The 17,153-nt window shown below is 38.7% G+C and overlaps 1 protein-coding gene and 1 long non-coding RNA gene across 5 annotated transcripts in view; one reads left to right on the top strand and one right to left on the bottom strand.

The window, feature by feature from the left end:
- Positions 1-15,364, top strand: part of LOC134516805 (uncharacterized) — a 16,247-nt gene extending 883 nt beyond the window's left edge. The window contains exons 2-3 of the long non-coding RNA XR_010071445.1: positions 11,862-11,927; positions 15,049-15,364. This is a non-coding gene — a long non-coding RNA (uncharacterized LOC134516805). The remainder of the gene's footprint in view (positions 1-11,861; positions 11,928-15,048) is intronic.
- On the bottom strand, positions 370-17,153 carry MLF1 (myeloid leukemia factor 1). Of its 4 annotated transcripts, none has more exons than XM_063337412.1 (8): positions 16,994-17,153; positions 11,557-11,719; positions 8,482-8,526; positions 6,033-6,122; positions 5,044-5,172; positions 3,798-3,957; positions 3,071-3,203; positions 370-2,504 (listed from the first exon to the last, which is right to left on the bottom strand). In XM_063337412.1, the coding sequence occupies exons 1-8, from the start codon at positions 17,038-17,040 to the stop codon at positions 2,402-2,404; spliced, it is 870 nt and encodes a 289-aa protein (XP_063193482.1). In that variant the 5' UTR covers positions 17,041-17,153; the 3' UTR covers positions 370-2,401. The 4 variants fall into 4 exon arrangements, with proteins under 4 accessions (XP_063193482.1, XP_063193483.1, XP_063193484.1 ...); XM_063337413.1 differs by having other exon boundaries at positions 6,033-6,119; XM_063337414.1 differs by lacking the exon at positions 8,482-8,526.

Raw genomic sequence — 17,153 nt, 5'->3', positions numbered from 1 at the left:
TCATACCTCAAGGAAGCTATAGTGTGTACCTATATTCTCAAGTGTTATTAAAAAAAAAGAAAACCAACAAAACCCCCACTGTTCAGAGTGCATCAAGAACAGTTGGGTTTTCATACCAGAGAAGACTCCAAGAGCAGTTCTGAAGCAGAGAAACAGCCCAGCCAGCACCAGACTCAAGTTCCACCCCCATCTGCTTCCTTTTAATAAACTTTTTTTGTGGTAAATGCATGTTTCCCTTCTGGAAACTGAGGCGCATATTTTTCCCTCATTGTGTTGCTATTGGTGTCTCATATGGGAATGTTTCAAAGCAGCCCAAAATAAATAATGCACAAGTCCTTTTGTGGTGTAGAGTAAGCCAAACAATAACCATAAATAATAAATAACTTTATTAAAGAATTACAGTTTGAGATGCTTCTACATAGAACAATTTCTTTTGCCTTACATTTTAGAGCGTTGTTTTGCATAACAGAATAATCTGTAATGAATATTAGCCTCTTTACACTACATATATACTTGACTTGTTTTATTGATTATGTATACGTATGATGATTTTTAATCTTAGTAAAGCAGCGTCTCCCAAATCAAAGGTTTCTTTTGAAATTGCCAAATGAAAAAAAACTTTTCTGCTGTTTATTACAGGGAAGTTTTAGTGATGTACCTGGAAAATGCCTCCATGCCCTTACATTCTCAGTGACATTTATTGCAAAATCCATGTTGGCTTCAGTGTATGGAAGATCAGGCCCTAGAGTTGTACTCTTACTTTTTAAGGAGTAAGAGCATCCTTTAGATTCAGGGTTCTGGCAAGCCGGACTGTGATCTCCCCCCGTTTCAGCCTGTCCTTCTGTCAGAGGTTGCCGCCCCCTTAGCACCCCCTTACCTCGACTGCCCATAGGATGGTTCAATTGTATAAACTTACTGCCACTAGTATTTGCTCCAACGGGAAGAGACCATTGCATTAAACAAGCAAATAAACAACTGTCTTTCCCTTGTCAGAGTTTAACAAAAGTACCTTTTATTCTTTTTGCACATTAATAAACACAGAATTAAATAATCTGGGGAACCTGCAGAAAGACAGGATTTAAAGGCCACCTCCTTTTTGGACAAACAAATATTAATCTTGACTTACTAAACATTTTCTTTTATAATATAAATAGTGCCTTTTTAAAGGCTATTTTAGAATGTTTTAGCCTTGAAATATGCTACAGTGCTAATGCTATTATGGTATAGTCTACAGAAGTTATTTACGCTACAACATGGGGATCAATTCTGCATTAAAAAACAGCACACAAACTTAACGCTTGCAATACAAAGACATTTTGTGTTCTCAGTCACACAGTTGGCTTTCCTCTAGAACAGCAGGCTCTTTAACCAAACAATAACAACAAGGTCAAGGGAGATCAAGCGTTAGATTTACAAACACATCTCATCTCAGCTGTGGGGGGAAATGGTTTCCTGCATGCAGGGCTTTTAGCTTTTTAAAGCAGAAGAAATGGTGTAATCATTCCTTATCCAGTTAAACTACTGCCCACTCAACCAATTTCTCCCACATATTTTTCTGATTAATAACTAATAGTTACAGCTGGGATTGAGACACAGTGGCATTATTACAGAATAATTGAAAGCTACTACAGAGAATCTTCAAGAATGAAAAATAGTGGGCCACCTCCAGAGGAAACAGGCCAGGAATCAGAAGTACAAAACTGACAGTGTAGGCACAGAAAAGAAGAGGTGCAAGCCGAGCTTATGAACGTAAGAATGCTGATAAACGAAAACTTACTTGAAGTATTTGTCATTCTAGTATTCCTCTCACTTTTCTTCATATTAAAAATCAAGGTGAATCTGGGAATTCTATAACAATTTAAATATGATTTTAAAGATAGATATATATATATATAGGGACTACAGTGCTTTCAAATTGCTGTTAATTGCTGTATAACCCAGAACATTAATAATTACTTCAGCCACACAAAATAAAGAGAGAATTTACTTTCTGTCCAAGTTACAGAGTGTGGGGAAAAAAGTAGTTTCATTACCAGGCTTAATAAAAAGTCTAAGACTGGTGCAGTTCTAGTAGAAAAATCTTGCTAATCAAAGCTTTTTTTTTTTAAAAAAAAAAACAACACAAACATCCCACCCCAGAATTAGTGATAATTCATTAAAGTGCTTTTAAGTGGAAGGTTGTCAGTTTTTTAATTTACTGGAACTAGATGGTTTAACCAAGGATCTGAAGTTTTCAAGAACAGTAAGTTGTCAAAAGATCGGAGTAGCAAGGCACGCTAATACTTCCTAAAACAAAAAACAGAGATTGGTCATATATACGTGTATAGTTATATGAACATAAGCAATGCAGCACCATTATCTCCTCTGAAGAAACTCCATTCAAATGGAGAATGGAAGCAATTTATTTTTTGCTGCTTTTGATGGGGACGTGTGTTCCTTTCACACTGAGATTCTCCAAAGAAGCTCTGGGCTCCCTGGAACCTGCAACTGCAAGTGGTTTCTCTCTGAAACAAACAACAACAAAAAATCACAACCACCATATGATACTTGTACAACATTTGTGCATAACTGAGCTAAGAGCACCACCATATTTCTCCATAAAAAACACTCACCATTTTAGCTTATCAATTCATTAAGTAATTTTCAAAGTCAAAAATACTATATTTCTTCAAAATTTAGTTAACAAAATACTGCCTTATACTGTTTATTGTGGCATCATGAGAAAAGGAGCAATAAACCATGCCATTTCAGGAAGAAATTCTTGAGTGTGAGGGTGGTGAGCCCCTGGCCCAGGTTGCCCAGAGAAGCTGTGGCTGCCCCATCCCTGGAGGTGTTCAAGGCCAGGCTGGATGGGGCTTGGAGCAACCTGGTCTGGTGGGAGGTGTCCCTGCCCAGGGCAGGGGGTGGAACTAGGTGGTCTTTAAGGTCCCTTCCAACCTAAACCACTCTATGATTCTATTTCTCCTCAGATTGCCAGTAAGCATTGTTTGTTCATAAACAGATTGCTTCCGAATTGGATTTTCATTCTGTTTCTAGCATTTCCTTAATTCTGGTAGGAAACTATTTTTACCTTCGTGATCCATCTTCCTTGGGTATGTGATGAATACTTCTGTACTTTGGAGCTTCTAAATTGCATCTAGTCCTAGATGGCTTGAACTTCATAATCTCTTTCTGCCACTCCTCATCAAAGGTCCGGGCCTCATCTGAAAAACAGTTAGAGTTTGTTTTTATTTTTAATAAATGCAAACAAGATAGGAAAAAACATGAAATGGAAATCAGGTTTTTTGAACAGTGTTTTTTAAACTTGTGGTCTGTGACTTTCCACATGGCCCACAAACTATTTCTAGGGGATCTGTAAAAGACAACTAAAAGCTCACTGCAGTAAGATTACGTTCAGAAGATAAAAATAAAAAACCTGAAAGTCACCGTGTTGTAGAAGTATATTCACATTTTAACCACACATTTCTTAAATGTGTTTTATGTTAGCCACAAACACACAGCAAGTAGTAAAATTCTGTTAAAAGTTTGATTGAAACCATAAAACATTAAAGTACTTCCAAATATGAGCAGCTACTGTACAAACAAACAGTACCTAAGGCATTGTAACACATGTTCAAGTCTAACTAGTTACTTTAACTTAGTTTGTCCAAATTTATATCAACTGTGGAAACTTGATTTGCAGACTTGCAGATTGTCTGAAAAACAGTCCCTTTTAAGATGTCTGAAGCTGGAACTTCAGAATTGGTACATGAAACAACAGTGTAAAGCCCATTAGAGAACTGCATAAAAAGACATACTTTCATCCAGGTTGATGAATTCTTGATTCATTTCTTCATCACCAGTCTTGCTGTTCTTTGATTTTTTAATGACGTGAGCACGATCATGAATATGATGACCAATAGCCATTTTTTGTAGTCCACTTTCAGAATCCCTGAGTGCTTTTCTTGTCTCCTTAACCTGTACAAAAGAGGGAAGTGTCCTTTTAACCAAAACCAGAAGTTTTTTAAAAATTCCAGTTTTCTTCCCCAAAGTTTTTATATCTTTGTTTTGAAAAGGTTAGGTTTTACAGGCTTCTCCAATTGTCTCATCTACCGTGTTGGCTGAAAATACACCAATAAAGCACAGATCAAGTCTATTTTCTTTCTGCCAACACGCAGGAAGATTAAACAAGAAAACCTAAACTCCTTAAGTAACGTACAATACTGGATATTAATTGTTGGGGAAAAATAAGCCTAGTCTAAATATACTACACACAGACAGGTCTTCTTGACATTCTCCTTGACAACAGAACAAATAACAGCCGATGCCAATATTCTCAGCATGAAGGGACAACTAATTACTAGGTTGTCATGTTGACTGGCTTGAAACCCAGGCAACCACTTATCACTGTGTTCATAGGTATTATTATTAGAACCTTTTTGATAACTGAGTGTCTGCTTGAGCTTGAACATAACCCACAGCCAATCATGCTCAACGGCCTTTACTGCTTACATATAGTCTTTCATGAACCTTGCTTCAGGGTTCAAATTCAAATTCAAATTTCTTAGCAGAATTAGACGCAACAGCTGCGAGGAAGTCAATGAAAGGGCATCTCCATCTGAAGCGTTACGTAAGCTTTTAAAAGTGCCCGAGTAAAGGGGATGATTTGAAGCCACATTTTGCATAAATAGACTGCCTCTTGCTCTCCTATATTTTAGACAGAATTTTAAATGTGCAAGAAGAGGATTAATTACAGCAAAGGGAAAGACACTGGAGACCGCCTTGAAGAATCAGCTGTTCTGGCACTCAATTTTTCCAGTCTTTGATAGGCATACAATTTATTTAGACATATACTTAGAAGCATACAAATTACAAGGAACAAAATCGCACTTTAGCTTAAGAAGCCTTTAATATAGAGCGATATTTAAACAGACATATGTTTTTCTAAATTATAAGAGTAACTGTCTCCAGTAAAAAGAACCTGCAGGAAACTGGTTTAGTATAAATGAGCTTCGATTCTAATAATTACATACCACCTTTTTGTTGCATCTCAGCACTACTTACACCTCCTGGAGCGGTGCGTGTCTGAGCCGAAGCCTGGAAAACTTTTGGTGGTTCATCACCTACTTTGGAGTATGTCATCACAGAGGAGGAGCTGAATGTGTGTGCATCTGGATGGATGGATAGGTCATCCTACAAGCAATGTAGACTTCTTATTAATAAAAGTTAAAACTTGTGGATAATAGGTACTTCTTACATTCTGAGACTATCTTATAATGAAAAAGAATATCCCCCTGAAAAAATTAACCCTCAGTCCTGGCACTGCCAATATGGCCTGTTGGGAATAGACTTTGGCATTTGATATGCTCCCACTCTAGTCCAAGCCTTGTCTGGCCACAGGTCTCCCCATGCCAGGAAACATGACAACAGATAAAAAGCATGGGCAGCAATAAGCAACTGCTCAAACGTTTGCCCTGGCATAGTTTAGTAATGAATAAACTATAACATCGGTCTTGCCACATACAGCATATAACAAGGTGTGTAAAGAATTCAGGTGAAATAGGACTTGAGCAACAATGGTTACAAGTCGTTTTACGAGGCCAATAAAACACACTAAATATACTCAGCAACACTTAATAGATACCAGCATTATCTTCAAAGACTATGAAGAAAGAAGCAGCACTGAAAACAAAATCAGAGGAAAGTCCATATGCAGGGTGGCATTTAGGAGTTTGTGGTTTTGTTGTTTTTAAGTGCACGGTAACACTTTAAACTGCTTCTTCACTTAAGGTGTCAGCTCTGGCAACAGCTAACCAGATAACTTACAGCAGTTCTAAGCCCTAGAGAATCAAGCATACATTTAAAGTATTGTTAGGAAATAATCAGTGACAACATAGAGAATAACAACCACAATATAGTCTGGGGAAAAAAAAATAAAGTTTTACTATGTGCTTGAGACTAGTAACCTTTTTCTTGGTAAGACTGAGTAATATTTTAAATAACTATCATTCTCCAATACAATTAATTTTAGAACACATTTTAAAAAAACTTACAAATTTTCTTTGCATTTCCAGCATACTGTTTCTCATATTTGACATCATCCTGTCCATTGCAAAAAAAGGTTCCCCAAAATCTGCATCCTGCTAAAAGCAAAGACATGAAAATTAAAACAAAGCCTTCTGGCTCTTCAAGTTCTGAGGCTGTTTTTTTTATGTGCGTTTTTAATGCAAATCAGACCATCAAAAATGGTTTTTACAGACTGCAATTCACACACATAGACAAGCTAAAGTGCACCTTTTCAAATGAAAAATTGAAAGCTAGCATGGGGAGCTTGATTGGAGATATTAGAAAGACAGACGTGGAAGATTTGACACTCAAATATTAAAAATAAGCTCATTTTGTGGCCAATTTACAAGAAGTATTTTCATATATCTTCTAACCTAAATAGCTTCTGCTGTAAAAAGTACTATATGACTCTCCATAGCTTATAACCTATTGAAGATCAAATTATCTCTATTATGCAAATCCCTTAATGCACATGGAATCGCATTGAAAACGCATCCCAGCGGACACAGCTGTTCTTTTGCAGGAGTAGTGTACATTACTCATAAAAGGGCACTGTGGAAAAATCAGAGAACCATAACTTGGTATTTTAATGGCAGCTTAATTACTTCATGCTATAGATGTATTCAACAAAACATTCATTCGTTATTTTTACATGAAAGATAGATACTAAGACAGGTTGACATGTACAGAATTTTTTTAATAGGATCTGTAGCTGATGGCATATACTGATGAAAGCTTCCTTTGCAAGAAAACAAAGCAAAATACAGAGACAGGGAGACAGTAAGTAGGGAAAGGGTGAACTTTAAGTGACCATCTGGGAAGACAGCAATGTTGTCCCAAATGAGCTTCCTCCTCTGGGCTCCTCTCCAGTGCAGCAGGTGGTGAAGATAAAGATGACTTTCGCCATGCCTTTTGTCTCCTACTATGGACTTTTCCTCAGGACCCTTTCAAACTCCCTACCGGGCTCCTGGTTTCCGACATGAGCAGCTCTGGTTGGAGTGCACTAGTTAAGTGCAAACACCACACACTGATTGTTTGGCGAGCTTTAGACACACATACACGTTGCTGCTTCCCAGGAGAACCGCTGTGCCACCACCACGAGCTGGTCCATAGGTACGTATGAGGCCATGAGAAAAGCACGGAAAACAGCTCCCAAGGGCTCTGCAAAACCCAGCAGCTTTGGGAAAAGGCAGGCTGCTGGGCTGCACATAGCAGCCCTTTGCACTGCTAAGGCGCTACAAAATACCAGGATGCTAATTACAATAGCAAACACCCCACGTTCCTCCAACTACTGGAAATATATAGAATTAAATTTAAATAAATTCATGTAAATAGTTATGTATTTAAAAGTTTAAAAATAAAACCTGCGGTTTAAGCACAAAACTAAGTAAAATTCAGGTATAGAAAATCTTCAATTTGTTTCTTGAGTAGCAAGAAAACTGAGTCCTTAAGGGCTATAAAAACCTCTGGGCAATAACTGTAGACAATTTAGGGCATCAAATCATTGCAAGTGTCAGTAACTCCAGAGAACTGCCTTCTACAGTTAGAAGTCTGGACGCTGACCAGTGACATTACATAGTAATCAGCTGTAACTATGGAATTACGTGCCATAGATTGGGGCAAGGGGAGTAAAACCATAGCCTGTGCAGTTAATAGCAGAAGAACTTTGAGTAGCTAATACACTTTTTGCATACAGCAAGTTGCCAGTTTGTGCCTCAAATATATAACTGAACAAGTAATGCTTTTACATCTGAAAATTCAAAGACCCATGCTTATTTTTACCTGCTCTGCAAGCGAGAGCCACACTCTAAGCTACTGGTTTTCAATCTGAGGATTCTTTAAAGACTTCCAAAGGAAGCAAAAACCTCCATAAGGGTCATAACAATAAACTTGGTTTTCCTCAGGTACTTTTTACATATCTTTTACAAGGTATTCCAGAGACCCCAACAAACCACAGCTGAAAACCATTCCAAGCCCAGTTCCAGGGGAAATTCTGTCTCCAGAAGCTGGCCTGTCTTAGCTGTGACCAGTGCTACAGGTCTTATCGTTATCACAGACGCAAACACACTCCAAGCCACTAGCATCCATCTACAGACAACACTCAGAAGTTTGGAGTCTGTCTCCAGGGATTATTTCATGCATATCCATCAAACACCAATGGACACATGCCAAGTAGAAAAGCCAGCTGCTAAGTATTAACTTTTCCAGTCTTGATATCAGCATATTTAGTCTACCCCAGCATTTTCATTTAATAATAAAAAAATAATTTTAAAAAAAAGAAATCTTTCTTGAATTATATTGTTCCATGTATCTATCTCTATCACCAAGAGCAGTTCACAAGCACACTGAGACTAGCCTTTGCCCATGCTTTAGTTATGCAGACAGTATACACATGCTAGGAAGAGCTACAAGGGTTATTGCTCCTGGGATACTAACCACTCTACCAAAGCCTGCAAAGGGCATGAGGGAGTAGCTTGTTGCCTGGAAGAAAAAGGACCAGCATCTTTTAGTTATTACACTTGTTACCAAACACAGCAAAAGTAATTTTCATATACAGTACACTTTCATAGTGCACTTTCATATACAGCAGGTGATTAAACATTTCCAATCAAATAAAAACAGTCACTGAAGTGGACCTTGGTAATTTACAATGTGCTACAACAATATAATATGAAGTAGTCTCTGGGTATATGGAAGTAATATGTTTATACTAATGATATTGGAAACTGATAGCTGTCACCACACTTAATAAGTCATACCCATATGTATGTACTAAAAGTACTTAAAGCTAGAAGTTGAGAAACATTTGTATACCATAGCAACCTCTGTATTAAAATTATTTAAAACGTGGCACGGTGCTTCAGACATCACCCACTTTTCTGAAAACACTTCATTCTACTTATGCAACAGAGCCCCATCAATGAAAGTTCATTAAAATCAACAAATCAATAGTTCCTTTAATGTAAATTTATGTAATTAAATTTCAGAAGGCTGGCATACAATTTTAGAGCTTAAAAAAATTAAGTGATGCAGCTGACCTGTTTGCAAGCACTCTTTAGGTATTACTAGAGATTAATGTAAATATAAAAAGATATTTCTGTAAAATATCCATACATCCCTTGTGATAAACAAAAGGAAGTCTAGCTTGTCAGCAGTTTCAAAGGTCATTGCAAAGAAGTTCTAGGTAAATCTATAATCATATACAGAACCACATGGAGACAAATACCCCGTGAGCAAATTATATTCTTCTGCAGTTGTATAAATAGCTGTAACTATAAACACCAGCAAATACAGTTTCTGTCTGACCAACTGATATTGAATATCCCTATATGAGATGCTGGAAAACACACTGATGTTTCCAGGAAACAAAGATGGGAGAGATATATAAAAGCCTACCTAAAGAAAGACTGGTTAGACAGAACTACCAAACACTTTACAATAACTAAGTACAAAAGAAAGGAATTACCAGATTCTTGAATACCTTTATGAACTCTGATTGCAGTTCTGTTTAATACGTAGTGGCAGGAAAGAATATACCAAGTGCAAAAGGATATCCTCAGAAAGAATAAAGTTGTTAGTCATAAAAAGTTTGTAAACTCTATTTTAGAATACATCCTAAAAGCTGTTAAATAGTTGCCCAAGATACATTACGATGAGATATCCAAACAAAAACGAATGATGGTATCTCTTAAGTTGTTTTACCCCAATCCTCCTCCTCCTTGTATCCTTTCCTCCTCCTTCCCTCCCTCCAAAAGGCTAAAAGTTGACACTGCAAACCTCTTTGAGAAAGGAAAAGCATTTTCAAATTTGAATGCTATATTGATGCACATTGAGGTGCTGCAAGAAATTCTGTTCCTTGCAAAGTAGTTTTAGGCAGGCTATAGTTTACTAAACATTGAATTACAACACCAGTAATCAGTATGAGTAATTTTAACAAAGTATATCTTACATGGTAGTAAAGATATCCATCTTTTCTTACATAAAAATCTAATTATTTTAAGTGTTTGAATAATCTCTTGAGGGAAGCCAGTAAAAGCAGTTTGAGACTACAACAAGGCTCAAATAATCAGTGTTGAGTCTTCCGTGACATCTGACAACTCTTCGGTGAAACATGAGGAAGATTAAAAGATACTGGAAAGATTTTAGCAGGTGTGGAATTCTTTTGTGCTTATCAAAATAACACAGCACTCTTGCACCTTTAACTCCCCTCTGTAACCACAGATAAAGGTTTTCTATGCCTCACATTTTTCCCCACTGCCAAAACCAAGGGATACAAACCCCTCAAGATACTAGAGTAAGGTTTAACATTTTCTAAAGGATAAGAAGTCTGATCTGGTTTTATGCATCTATTGAACCAAGGCCTAAGAATCTGCTTCAGTAAAGGAAAGATCGTGCCCTAATTAGATACAGCAACATCTATATTTGAAACTAACTGTCAATGTATGAGCACAGAGGAAAGAATCTGACAGTTACCCTTTTGACTTGTAGGTGACAGTCCGTGTTTCAGCTATGCTTATTAAGCTCTAACTATCTAGGCTTGAACAACCACCACCAAAGCTGGCTGAGTTCCACAAGCCCTTGTAATCTGTTTTGTCTTCCAACCGTTTTTTAAAATCAAGTGTGATTCATTATAGTAAGAGATCATTCAGCTGCAAAATGTTTAGCCTGGTGGAGGGAAAGGAACCAACTTCAAACATATATCCTCTCTAAACACAGCAATTAGATAAGGAAGCCTAAGATATAGTTGTCCTGCATGCCCAGAGAGTTGAAAAGATACTTTATGTAAAACACAGGTCATTGCCAGCTTCTCAGTTTCAGTGGTAGTTTACAGAAATACTAGGTTTTGTATCATTTTCCCTGACCTTTAATTCTTACAGTCTTACATCTAGAGAAAACATTAAGAATCAGACCAAATACAGAATGCAAAGCCTTTATTCACAGTTGCGAAATTGAAACAGGTTTAATATATCTGTGTAGATACTATTTAAGTGTTTGAAACACAGGTTTGTGTTAAATCAAACTAACATAAATACCTAGACAAAAGATACTAAAGTGCAAAATGAAGGCATAAACATATCAAGGTATTTTTTTCAGTAAAGTTAGCATGAAAAGGAAGTAAGTGTTCAGAGAAGGCTCTGTCATTGGACAGTTTTAATGCCTTTCTGTAATAGAAACATTTATTACATAGTATTTATTAAACCAAACATTTGACAAATATGTTTAGTTTGTTTCATAGAATATTGTATATTCAACGTTCAATAACATACGGACTTGTTATTAGTGCTAACAGAAGTTTGTTAGTGTCAAGTAACAGGCCATTAAGGAACCAAAAGAGAGAGATTATTCACATTTTACTCCGTGCTGAAACACTCTGACCAAGGTTGCAATAACTGAGCCAGGTCTCTGTTTCCACTGGACCAAGTTTAACAGACATGGAAATGTGAAGCCAACTAAATTACCAGTAAATGCAAATTCCATGTAGCAATCCTTAGAGATTAAGAAACTACTTACTCTGCGATTTCCTCTTACAGCAACCTGAGAGTCCTGGCGTGCTCTTCGATCTACTGTTCTCTCCCCACCATCTGTTATACTGAGAAATGGATCTCGTCCAAAAGGATCAGAAAAGCTTCTCATCATCTGCCGCATATATTCATGGTGTGCAGCAAAAGGATCACTGAAAATGAGATATTTCACATAGAAAGTCATTGGAGTTTATTCCGAGCTACATACAATGACTCTGAAATTTTTAAAACTCAATTTTTAAAATTATTCCATATGGTTCTTTATTCAAATTCTTTTTTTTTTTTTCTTCATAGGACCCAACTGGGTAATCTCCTGTTCTTCAGTCTCTCACTTCTTTCACTCCTCTTCCCATCTTGCAGGTTAGTTGGGTGTTTTAGTTCTTCTGTCTTCATTGCTCTCCCATGCTCTTGGGTGTCCATATTGCTTTTTGTCTTTCCTCATCTTTTCCAAAAATATTCCATCCTTTGCAGCCACCTTTCACTCCAGACTATGTTTACTGTCTGCCAGGAACTATAAAACTGACCTATATTATCACTTCTTCTACCTCCAACCCCTGATATTTAAAGAATTCTCCCCCCCCCTTTCCTTTACTTTCATCTTCCAAAGCTTAGCACAGTACTACTCACCGAACCCACTGTGTCCCGCTAGATTCCTCCCCTCGGCCCCCAAATTTATTTTCTGGTCACTCCCATTCTACTTCTCATCCTCCTTGACCCACATGCTCAAAAACGTATACCATCATCTAAACTCAAGCCAGCTCCATCTTCTTTAATTTAGTCACCCACTATTGCATCTTTGCCTTCCCTTTCCCACGAATCATGTTCTTGCATCCCTTTTGCTTGCTTAGGAAAAAGGATTCTTACTGGCTTTTTGCTTTCCTGTTAGTTCTCACCCCGCCTTTTTTCTCCTCTTTCTAAACGCTCAACCTATTTCCAGAATCCTGCAGAACCCCATCAGTAATCCCAAAGCTTGGCTTGCAGGTAAAACATTGCTGAAGTTGCTCTCCATTATTACTTACTTAATTCTTTGCATTCTCTAATTTGGACAAGAACAAAATATTTCTAACTGAGGCCAAAAGAGGAGCAAAATATTATTTTGTCAGAAGCACAATTATGATCAGTACTGTTGCCTGTGGTCCAAGGCTACAAATTACTACTTCATACAAAAAACATGCTTCATTTCCTTCCTTCATCTCCAGTCTAATTTTCCCCTTTGCTATTCCGCTGAAAGGCACTTTATTAACATTAACAGTCATTTCCCAGGTATGTTTACTTAGACTTAATAGCACCTCATCTTCCTTCCTATCAGTTTCCTGGCACTCCCCAGACACCTCATACCCTCATTCTGTCCAGGACACTGCAACCTTTCCCATGACATCTCATCCTCCACGAAGAAAAGCTTCAGGCTGTTCCTCTGACTTCTTCAAGACCCAATTGTCTCTTGAAAGCCTCCTGAACAGCTTTTCTGTTCTCCCCACCCCTTATCTCCAGTCCCATAAAAACTAGTTTCCACACCACGTGGCCACTTTGATCTCTGTGCTTTGCACTTTCTCTTCTTGGGCTAAAGTTGCTTTTTCCCCCCCCCTTTTTAAGTGAAAAAGAAATAAGGTTACGAACATAATGCTGGATTAATTTTCAAACACGATTTTTTAATCCAACAATATCTCTTTAAGCTTTGCAACATACTTAACTCACTCCAATGCAGACAGACCTTTATAGTTTAGAAGTAGTTTTACCGTTGTCATTAAGCAGACCCTAATCTACCCCACTCACATGACTACTAGCTTTAACTTCGGTCCTAATGTGATAAGCAGCTTGCACACAGCAAGTGTCCCCTCACTTTTCACAGGATGAAGAACAGATGGAAAAAGTCTCTACACAAGCCAAAATGAGGGAGGCACACAAGCACTACCACAGTATGTGCAGTCTTCCATCAAATCTGTTTTGACACCACAAACTTCAGATAGGTTTGGTTATCAAAACACAAATAAATATGAATGGTATTCCACCAGTAACTTACGCATAACAAAATTTCTTCCCAGTCCCTTCCAGTTCAAAAGCAGTAGGACACTCATAAAATAAGCTATCTACAGCACCTCATATGCAAAACAAGATTCCATAGATGTAATATAGATACTAAAAACTGGTTGAATTTAGTGTGTGTAACATGCTGTAATATATGTCGCCTGACATAAAATAATGCTTCATACCTTCCGAAATTGTCCTTTTTGCCTTATTTCAATTTCTTTGGCAGCTTCTCTTGGCCTTTCACCCTCCACTACATCTATTTCATACACTCATACCTGCATCTTAAACAGTGGAGTTCTGTTGTTGTTGCTGCTTTTTTTTTTTTTAAAAAAAAAAAAAAAAAAAAAGGTCTGTGAAACAATTTTTAAGTACAGCTTCTTACTATCAGAGATAGGGGCAGTAAGATATATTCCCTAGGAACATTTTAGGGAGCCATTCATAAAAGACAAAAATCTAGTGTTGTCAAACCTCGAAAGAAATACTACTATTTCGGTAGGGCAAAACCAACGGAAAGTCAACAGAGAATCTATCTGGAAGACAAGGTTTCCAAGGAATTAAGATCTACCATGTTGATGGCTCTGATGACTAAAATTCAAACCATAACTACAAAAGTACAAAAGGAGTACGTCACCCTTACAGGAAAAAAAAAATAATATATAAAACAAGTCAAAGTCTCCCCAGTAGAGGATGCAAGATTTTAAATTCTTTGTTCAAATCACAGATTTTATAGGATGGCAACAGGTGGAATGTGTCCTAATGTGTCCTACTTCAATTACTATTGATCACATCTGACTTAAAATCTGACCTTTTTTAGAGGGAGGGTTGGGGAGGGAAGATACTTTTGATGAGACAGACATATTTCTGCACACTTTGCACTATTATATCATAAGAGTGATGGGGAAGAAGAGAGGGGGTTCTATAAGGGTTTTGCACACGGAATTTGTGCCTTTCACGTGTTAAGCACTGTAAGTTATTTTCAAAATTAAGTCCTGAATGGAGACAAACGATTTATACATTTGTTGTTCCATTATTCCGCAGTAACAAAATTTTATCTAATAAGTAGTTGATCTGACCTTCACCTGACATTCAGGTGTTTGCAGGGATCAATAAAGGGAACAAAAATGTTCAGCCTCTCAGATCATTGCAGTCTCAAACAAGTATGTCTACTCTACAGAGAAAGAGATTTAAAAGGCTGATGCTGCTAACACAGATGCAAGTGAGGATTTCCACTAAGATGCACCTCACTTGGTAAGTTCTTGTATGATTCAGGCTTAAGGCTCTATGTTCCAGCTGAAACCTTTCACAGTGTTACAGTAAAAACACAACGTTATTCCTTACTTGAGCGTATGTTTCTGGTCAGTTGACAATCAGTGTCCTAGAACAATAAATTCAGTTAACTATTTTTGAAAACTGTACTTGCTGTTATATATATATATAATTTTTTTTTCCTTAGGAAGTTGTGTAAGCCTGAAATTGCAGAAACACACTGGATATAACATCTGGAACAATAAAACAAGAGCTGAGCATTGGTAAATTAAAAACAGATGCCAACTGCACTTGGCAGAGAAGATGCAACTTCTGCACCTGTCCAGGCTATTTGGGATGAAACTCAGCTGGGCCTGGGCAGCCCTTGGCCAGCACTTCCCCAGGGCAGCTGCTCACAGAGACATTTCTTTTAACCCAGGCACTATTTCCAGTTCAGCAGTCAAAACCTCTCCTTCTGAGGCAAGAGAAGCTTAGTATTACACTATTTTGGAAGCTAATCTTATCTGAAGTAATAAGCTGATTTCCTTAACTATATGCAAAACAGACTTACAAGGACAGTGCCAAGGAAATGAATCTCAGTATCAGTCTCTCTCATCTCTCTCACACACACTCCCTTCCTCTTATCTTCTGTAATCTTCCCTCCCCCCCTCCCAATTTAAACTGCATCTGCAGCTACAATAAAAGTTAATAAATAAGAGGAGAGCAACTGATATTTTAAAAGCACGCTACAAATTACTACAAACAAGAATTTCCATTTTTATTTTCATTTCATGCAGAGGATTTGCATAGTGCACTTTCTGCATAGTGTATCCTGCACACAACAGGTGAATTGTTATAATAGCATGCGTATTCCTAGAAACCAAGTGTACTAATCCACCTTGCACAGCTTTAGAAACTGTCCCACCGCTAGTAATGTGCTTTTGCAGCGAAGCAGTAGATTCTCCTTTAAGAGGTACAAATGCAGCCTCAGCTAGAATATCCTGTAACTAAGAGATACAGTCAACAAACCCACATCACAAGGCCTGATGCGATACCCCTCCTTGTCCGCCCACCAGCATTACTCCTTATCTTTGCTTGTAATTAAGCTCCACGTAGTTTTTCTAAAGACGTGGTACTTACTAAAATCATTCAGACTCCTCTGAGTTCTCTGATCCCAGTCTTACCCGCTACAGATTACAGCTTCTGACAAAAAGACACAAAGTGGGGCCAGACTAGATACTTCAGCAGTTTCGGCTATCTCAGCACTCTATGGGAGCATTTACACAACACTACTTAGATTTAGGTTCCAGTGGCAAAAGAAGATTCCCAGCAGGAATAAACTGATTTCAGGGTTGAAAACATAGATGTGCTTTACCCCCAGCACAACCACTGTGCCCGCGGTATAGAAATTAAAAAAAAAAACAAAAAAAAAAACATCTGCTGAGCCAAAGCATCGACATCCGTTCAGGAAATCGGTACAAGGAGAGATTTTGCCTTTACTGATGTCACACACACACTTACACAGTTTTAACACAAGAACACCCGGTGTGGTCTTTAGCGTGTGCACTGACAACAGGAGCTCACAGACAGCCTACAGTAAAAAAAAAAAATAAATCCAGAAAGGCTAGAATCCAGCACCTGCCCACTTTTTAAGAAACTGAAGAGAAAACCAAAACTCAAAAAACAAAACTCAAGAAACTCAAAGCAACGGAGGTGAAGATTTCTTCTCAGTAGATGTCACTAAGAAATTAAGTTCTTTGCTGCACTATGAGACAGTAAATATTACAAGCATTACTGAAGAGGGGAGTAAGAGACAAGATCCTGATGTTTAAAATCACTGGCAAGAATTTAACCCCTACAAAGCTTTAAAGGGCACTCCGCACCTTCGCTCGCTTGGGGTAACCAGAGAAGCACGGCCGTGACCCACACCGGCGGTTTAACCCCGCACGGGGCGACAAGACCCTCGAATCGCTCCCTCAGGCGGCGGCCTCCCGGCCGCCCCCTCAGACCCCGGCCGCCCCCTCAGACCCCGGCCGCCCCCTCAGACCCCGGCCGCCCCCTCAGACCCCCGCGGGGCTGGGGCCCGGGGCCCGCGGCCCGCCAGCCCGACCCGTCTCCCCCGGCGGCGGGAAGCCCCTGGCCGGCCCCCTCACCGGAAGAAGGGATCCTCCTCGAAGCAGCGCCCCAGGCCCCCGAACATGGCTGCGACTCGGACGGTGCGAGCGGTGTGAGCGCCGCCGACCCCGCCAGCGCCTCGCGGCGGCACCCGCTGCCCCACGTGACGCCCGCGAGCCCCGCCCACTGGCCGCCGCG

This window comes from Chroicocephalus ridibundus, chromosome 6, assembly GCF_963924245.1.
Source record: "Chroicocephalus ridibundus chromosome 6, bChrRid1.1, whole genome shotgun sequence".
NCBI classification, from domain to species: domain Eukaryota; kingdom Metazoa; phylum Chordata; class Aves; order Charadriiformes; family Laridae; genus Chroicocephalus; species Chroicocephalus ridibundus.
This window is presented reverse-complemented; position numbering and strand designations above follow the sequence as displayed.

Excerpts from the sequence above, each read along its gene's own strand:
- MLF1 (XM_063337412.1), bottom strand. The coding sequence starts at position 17,040 with ATGTTCGGGGGCCTGGGGCGCTGCTTCGAGGAGGATCCCTTCTTCCG. Across the intron at positions 3,958-5,043 it reads CACGCACCGCTCCAGGAGGT|GTTAAGGAGACAAGAAAAGC; the intron begins GTAAGTAGTGCT and ends TCTTTTGTACAG. Across the intron at positions 2,505-3,070 it reads AAGGAAGATGGATCACGAAG|AGAGAAACCACTTGCAGTTG; the intron begins GTAAAAATAGTT and ends TGTTTGTTTCAG.